General features: G+C 39.9%; 1 protein-coding gene across 1 annotated transcript in view; it reads left to right on the top strand.

Annotated features, from left to right (window-relative positions):
* The window catches only part of LOC122539735 (homeobox protein Hox-B3a-like), an 8,130-nt gene extending 1,269 nt beyond the window's left edge, over positions 1-6,861 (top strand). Inside the window, exons 2-3 of the mRNA XM_043674767.1 lie at positions 3,771-4,301; positions 5,161-6,861. Coding sequence (XP_043530702.1) covers positions 3,887-4,301; positions 5,161-5,930 — 1,185 coding nt within the window. The 5' untranslated portion in view covers positions 3,771-3,886 and the 3' untranslated portion in view covers positions 5,931-6,861. The remainder of the gene's footprint in view (positions 1-3,770; positions 4,302-5,160) is intronic.
* The last annotated feature ends 938 nt before the right edge of the window (positions 6,862-7,799 follow it).

Genomic DNA, 7,799 nt, shown 5'->3' with positions numbered 1-7,799 from the left:
CCCCACCGCCCCACGCCCCCACTCCTGCCGACCCTCATAATTTACGCTGAGTTCATTTTCTTTCTTTTTCCACCGCGCCCAGTCGGACACTCGATTTTTTTAATATCATGAATACATTATGAATTATTGATTCCGTCCACGAGTTCAATAAACAAGACGGTGGCACGGAATATAATTCTCCCTTGTGTTCTGCAATAGAAGTTCACTTTATTATTATAGGTTCCGGTAATATTATTTTGAAATGCGAAATGCTTCACTTTACCCGAAAAATATAATACCATAAGCTGATACTTAATTGCCAAACACGTGAAGCAAACAGCGAGCTTGCCATCTCAGTCGAGGCCTTGTCCACCACGTCGCTAATTAGCATAATTTTTCACTTGTGACGCTGTGTTTCGAGGGGATTAACACTCGTTGCCTGCCCAGCATTCAAGAAAGAAATTGTTTTTTCCCCTTAAACCGTGCTTCTAATATATATACGTATTCATAACAAACATACCGAATATATGGGTTTCCTTTCTAGTTCACTCTGCCCTGTAAAGCTGAGAAACCATTGTTATCTGTGAGTAGGGCGTACCAGTCTAGGGCTCAATAATATCAGGGCTGTCCATTCAAGCCTTGAGCTTTCTACAGTTCTTTGAAGCTGTACCATCTCGCCTTTCTTTGCCGTTACCTTCAACGGGTGAATTTCAGCGCCATAACCAGCTGTTTTATCCTTCCTTTTGTATATGTATATAAAAGAATTTGGAAACTCCTGCTTATCGATTGCGTGGTGAATCTGAAATATTATGTCTTGCTCTGCTTCTATCGTCAGTGGCTAAGGTAAGCTGGACTCAAATAGGCTATCACTCGTGAATGGCGGAGTATATGTCCCAGTGATTTATGACCATATGACTTCAATCTCGGTTCAAGAAGAGTTCACAAGCTATAGCTTCCTTTCACGCAGCGACTGTTTCACATTGCATCTGAATTCAACACGGAGCCCGTTCCTTGGGCCTTTTTTAGGGGCTAATTTGGAGCATTTTTCAAAACCAAGCTCTCAGTTGTGACTTAAGACATATTTACGTGGACGTCTTACAGTGCTCTATAATTTAAGGTGTATGACGACTTCCCCTATTGTTGTCCCATTAGCTAGGATGGTTGTTTTCTGAATATTTAACACATTTTGGACAATCAAATGGCCCTTCGCTTGTTTAGCTCTGTAATGCCTTGAGACCTGCAGGTACAGCGTGTCGGGATTGTGGAGAGTGAAATCTCAGGATATTACTCTTCCAGCCTTAGTGTTTCTCCGAAACATGGTGGCAGCCGGCGACTGGAGCACGCCTGACTTTGCTGGCTCTGTTCTATATTTATCAGATCATCATTTGAAATGGAAACATTATTGAATTTTGCTGTAAAAATCCAGTTTTATTGGCTCGCTTAAACTCCGTTACAGCCTAGAGTTCATTCCGTGCAGCCGTGCACCCGGCTGAAGGCGGGTCATTTTGGTTCGAAATTATTATTTTGTGTGCATGCTTAACTAAATAAAACATTTCACCCTTTCTCGCTATTGGTGAATGATGGAAGAATATTGCTCTGCCGGCTTTGAATGCAAAGGTTGAAATTTTACTGTTTTTAAAATCTAATTATAATGTATTAGGAACACTGGCCCTCTCTTAAAGAACAAAGATCATATCCGACAATCCTCGCGAAGTACAAATGAACAGAAGCGTAAACTTGCGCATTATAAAATTCGATTTTATCATTTCAAAGTGTACGTTTGAAAGCAGGTAGTCCGTGACGAGGGAGTTCAATTTTGTAACAACCCCATGCCTCGAATGCTTTGTTTGGTTTTTAAATACATTTTCAATCCTTTGATTTGGATAGTTTATGCCAAAGACGTTAAATATAATTTTAACGCAAAGCGCCAGGGCCTCATAAACATTCTATAAAGCAAAAAATGATTTAGAAACATATTTTAATTCCTTCTTTCACGAAGAGTTTTAATTATATTTTCAACACCGAATCGTCTGACAAATAAACATTCCGCCGATTTAAACTGTAGAAAGCTTGAGAATCATTTTAAAAATTAAATCATATCTAACATGACTGAGATGTACAGTGCTTCCTGCGAGACAGATAAGCAGATTGCGTGCTGCTTAACTTCATTCGAATACTTTGACTTCACGTATCTTTAGGCAATGCCAAATACCAACATTGATATTTCGGAATGAATTGTTGGATAGAAAGAGAAGGAGAAGGAGAGGAAGAGAGAGGGAGGGAAACTGTGCAAGTTTTGGAAAGAACTGACCGCTTCCCCTACATACTAGTCGGTTTTACACTATTGTTTGTAATTGCGGCTGGTGTTGCGAATCTTAAAAAGTGTCAACCTGAAAATGTACTTCAAACATAAACTGGAAAACAATGTGCCAGTGTGGAGCAGACAAGAAATCTCTGCACATTTAAGCAGTATGAGGATTATGCCGACCAAGCCTCGCCGTTGACTCTCCGCGTTCGAGCCGCTCCGGGAGTCCTTGCACTTTTTTTTCACCCCAAAAAAATCTTTATTGGTCCGCTGACCCCTCATACATCAAATTATAGAGCACCTTCCAAGACAGCATCTATTATCCTTTTTGTTTCTTGGTTAAGAGAGAGGTTCAAATGCTGGTCATGCAGAATACAACCTCTTGTATTTCAGGTTTGAAATACTTTGCCGATCCATCATGAATAGTTAAAGCTGTGGCGGGGAAGAGGAAAAGGGTCCTAAAATATTGCCGCAAGGCCAAGCCATGAGACGTCCAAAAACATATCCAGTTTACACATGGACAGGGGGAGATAAGAACAAAATCACTTACTTCTCACCTTCACCATGGCAAAGTAACACGCTATTAACAGCCACATTAAATAGATACGTGTGTATTTTTAGAAAACAGTTAACCCAAATGGTTAATAGACTGTAATTCCTGTGTATATAAAATGAGAATGTTTTACTGTTTCTCGGTAGTATTTCATTGTATTTTTTTTCCTCCATGTAGCTTCTCATATTGTCAGTGCTGCCTAACAGTAATGGAGTTAAGAGGTATAAATTCTAGATCGCGGCATTAAACAAGAAATTATGGTGACTATAAAAGTATGTTTCGGATTAGGGTTTGAATACATAGCTACTGAAACATCAATAAGTTTCCTTCTATTTAAACCAGATGTTTTCAGGGGAAATCTTATCCCGCCATGAACGCTGTACATTTATAAATGTTGATACCTTGGCAGCTTCGCTTTATAACAATAGATGTAAACCTAATTTTAAGCGGTAGGTCAGATTTTTAATCTAGAATATTGACAGCATGACAATTAATCAAGCAAGGGGCAATGAAATGAAATGTAACGATGTTTTGTGCGTATTTTAACTGAACTAGTTGTGAAAGTTTATATAACTGCATGTTAAGATACCAAACCCGACTTCGTGTGAAGTTTTTTTTTCATAAATAATGATCATTTTTGGAACATTGCCTAAACCAAAAGAATTTAGCAGTGAGCTAATGCCGAATCTGATCTCTATTAAAATAGTTTTGCAGATGGCTATGTGATTCTGTTTAGTTTTCTTCCAGGACTCAGTGCAAGTGAGTGTGTGTTTTTGCGTGCCCCCCTCTCCAGTCCAAAATAGGCAGGAATCAAGACTAGCCATGGCATCTGCTGTGCTTGTTTGGTGAACGCTATTCATGTCATTTGCTTTTGAGTATGTAAGATGGATTCACACACGTTCCACTATTATTCTGTGGTTCTTCTAACCTTAGGTCAACTGCCAGGAGGCTATTGGAAGAAAACGTCACGTGAATCGGGGTGCCAATGTTATTCGATAAGGGTGTCAGGACCCTGACAGTTTGTGAAATAAATATTGGGAAACTGCGAGATGCAAAAAACGACATACTACGACAACTGTACGCTATTCAGTGGATACACATACCAGGGAGCAAATGGCTTCAGCTATGAAGTGGCGCAGGAACCCTATCCACCATCTTCTCACGTTGAAAGTGATTTTCAGAGATCGGCCTGTTCCCTTCAGCCAGCTGGCACTAGTGTTCCGCATCCCAAATCTAAAGACATCAATGGGAGCTGCATGCGTTCGAACCTCCCCGAGCACCGCCAACCTCCACCTGTCTCACCTCCCCAAAACCCCAGCAGCAACTCGACACAACCAGGCACCAGCAAGACTCTGCCCAAGTCTTCCCACACGTCCACTCCCAGCCTCACCAAGCAGATATTCCCGTGGATGAAAGAGTCACGGCAAAACTCCAAGCAAAAAAATAACAACTGTCCCAGTACAGGTACACCAACTTTCTTTTCGCAGTTTTAGGGATCCAAACATCAAATTTAAAGACTGCGCTATATTTTAAAATCAAAGCATTAAAAACACGAATTTTAAGTATCTGTGTCACGTAAAGCTTTTGGCTATATATCGCTTTAACACTTTGATGGCCCATTGTTAAAATTTAAGGTTATTGCCCTCAGCAACCTCTGCCACCCCACCATCTTCCGCCACTTCTCCCACTTTCTCAATTAATTATTATGTTGATTTGAAACTAAAAGATATTTTACCATTTAATGCTAAAAAAAAATGCTGACTGGCCCCGTGCTCCTAAACAGCCCTGAATGGAGAAAGATCACATACTGGTGATTGTGAAGCCAGGAAGTTGATAATACATCAAAAAGTGAAGTAATAAAATGCAAGTAATTACAAATATGCTGCAAGCCTAGAAATACTAATGCAGCTTTTACTAGTGTTCTTACTAATAACAGCAACATTAACCAAATCGTACCTTGCAGTTTTCCATTCTAAACCTGACTTTGAATGGGTCATAATAATATAATTAGGTTGGTTACGTTGCAAATCAGCATTTGCCCTGTCCTCTTTAGTGTATCACTTCAATTGTGGAATATATTGTTCTAAACATTGTGTCAATATGATTATGATTCAATTTTCTGAGCTCTGGGGATCCCACGTCATATTTCTGGTGTTGGGGGTATAGAACTTTTAATAACGTTTAATATGAAATGATAGGCCTTGATGTGTTAAGAAGGAGGACTCTGTTTTTCTTTCAAGACTTATTAAATTTATGTGGAGAATTTCCTTGTTCAGATCAGTGCACTTTTAAGAGGTGATTATCTTTATTTTATTGCTCACAGCTGAAAATGTCAGTGGGGACAAAAGCCCGCCGGGTTCTGCCTCGAAGCGAGCGCGCACTGCCTATACCAGCGCGCAGTTGGTGGAGCTGGAGAAAGAATTCCATTTTAACCGTTACCTTTGCAGACCTCGCCGAGTCGAGATGGCGAACCTGCTGAACCTCAGTGAACGACAGATCAAGATCTGGTTTCAGAACCGCCGAATGAAGTACAAAAAGGATCAAAAAACGAAAGGCATGGTGAGTTCTTCCGGAGGACAATCGCCCACGGGAAGTCCCCCGCTCCCCGTCCAGGCCCCTACCGGATTTGTCAACGCCATGCATCCGCTTGCGAACAACTCTGCCTATGACGCCCCTTCACCGCCGCCTTTCAATAAACCTCATCAGAACGCTTATGCTATGACCACAAGTTACCAAAACCCGATGAAAGGTTGCCCATCTCAGCAACAGAAAAGATACCCTGGGACAGCTCCTGAATACGAGCCCCATTCGCTACAGGGGAATGGCAATTATGGGACACCAAACTTGCAGGGTAGCCCTGTATACGTTGGCGGGAACTACGTGGATTCTATGTCCGCTTCGGGGCCCTCTCTCTTCGGCCTCAATCACCTTTCTCACCCTGCATCTTCAAACATGGACTACAATGGTGCTGCTCAGATGACTCCCAATCAGCACCATGGACCTTGTGACCCACATCCAACCTACACAGACCTTACATCGCATCATCCTTCTCAGGGAAGAATTCAGGAAGCTCCAAAGCTGACCCATCTGTAGCAGGCCCAAGCAGGAAGCTTTGCTGAACAGAAGTAAACAACAAGTCACCCTTTCCTTTTCTCATGATAGGTTTTTGACCCATTCCCTTATTGAGGTCTTCTCAATCATGTATGCTAACTTGTATTAATATATGTTGCTTATATTGTCCCCTTACAGAACTAACCCCTCCTATATAGAGTATACCTACTACATTCCACAGTCCCTGCTCCCCACCCCACCCTTCCCATCCTCCCCTCTCCATTACAATCTTTAGGGTTCTTAAACTTTATAATGCAAAATCTTAAAGATTGTACATTTGTTTTTTGGACTCAACGTGAAACAGGGTAAATGAACAAATCTTCTGTCCTTTGAAAAAAAGCAAAAGTGAAGACATTTTGGGTATTTGCTGATGCTGAATTTCCTTTGGACACCTGTATTGCACTTATTGTTTACATTTCAATGGGTGAAACAACTCATAAGAGGCAAGCAATTCCAACCCAGCCTTGAAGGAATCTTAAAATTGAGTAGCTGGTGCGTCTTTCAATATGTGTCTATTCTGGTGAACATGCAGATATATTTATTGATTATGCCAGGAAAATATTTCTTCTTTTTTGTATTATTTATCCCCAACAATACGTATTTATATAAAAAAATAAAAATGTACTTTTTAGTATTTACCTGTCCACGCAGTTGTATTCATGTCACTGTAAACAAGTTTATTTTAGTTAATGTAAACTAGAGCAAGAATGTAGTTTTCTGCTACCATTGTACCTACAAATAATGTAGTTATATTGAAGGCATGGGAACAGAATCGGGCAGTAATTGTATAGTCATGATTTAGAAAAATATAGCAAATCCTCTTTTTCTGACACTCCTTGCCTTCTTCGTAGTTATTTTCCTTGCTAAGAGTTGTCTGTCAAACAATTCTGGAATAAATCTCCTATTAACAGAATTTGTTGTATGGTTTATATATCAAATATGAACATGAAGTAGGCATCAAAACAAGTAATAGGCCGTTTACAGTAATGCCTATTTCAGAAATAGACAACAGTGATTGCAAAACTATTCAAATCATACGTTGTAAGCTCTTTGCCTGCATCTCTCCCACACAGATATTTCACACATTGGTACCAGCTCAACCTCGTTTATAGTTTATTGCCCAATAACTTACAAGTCTTGTCTATTTTAATACTAATGTGGGGGAGGGGATGCGTGCAAAGGAGAGTGGTCTCAGATAAGGCCGCGTACAAAGCTAAAGAATGAAGCACTTTTCCAGCTTGTAAATGTCTTTATTACCAAACAAGGTCCAGAGACTTACACAAACATTCAGGAATTAAGGGGTAAAAAGTTTCCATCCGGTGTAAGGAGACACCACGTGCTGTCTGGGCAAACCAGTCATTGGATCTGCAAGAGAAACAAAGACCAAAGCATGAACAGGCTGCCAAAGTACACATACATTTTCAGAAAATTCCATTCCAAATGAGATATTTTTCTTGGTCTGGCAATCGATTCATTTGATAAAGAATGTGTATAAGGATGGATTTTGATTTCAAGATTTCTGTAAACTCTAAAGCCTAGCAAATAATTGAGAAAATAGCATTAACCACCATGAAAATGTAACTTGACACCCCAATTATTCAGGTTTTGATACTAAACTGCAGAATGAAAATAGCTGAGAAGTTTATTGCTCTAACAAAACTTCTATTGCACTTTTAAAAACTCAGTTTATTAGGTGTTCCATGCCCTAAAACAATACAAAACAAACGTCTTGTTGTAATCACGTCAAGCACTAAAGTCATAATCACACATTGTAACAATTGCTTTAACCTATCAGAAATATAGGAAAAGAAAAGCGCAGAGTGATTAAGGTTATCTAATCATATAAACACA

Source organism: Chiloscyllium plagiosum, chromosome 33 (assembly GCF_004010195.1).
Source record: "Chiloscyllium plagiosum isolate BGI_BamShark_2017 chromosome 33, ASM401019v2, whole genome shotgun sequence".
In the NCBI taxonomy this organism is placed as follows: domain Eukaryota; kingdom Metazoa; phylum Chordata; class Chondrichthyes; order Orectolobiformes; family Hemiscylliidae; genus Chiloscyllium; species Chiloscyllium plagiosum.
Note: the sequence above shows the minus strand (reverse complement) of the source record. Positions and strands in the feature narration are given on the sequence as shown.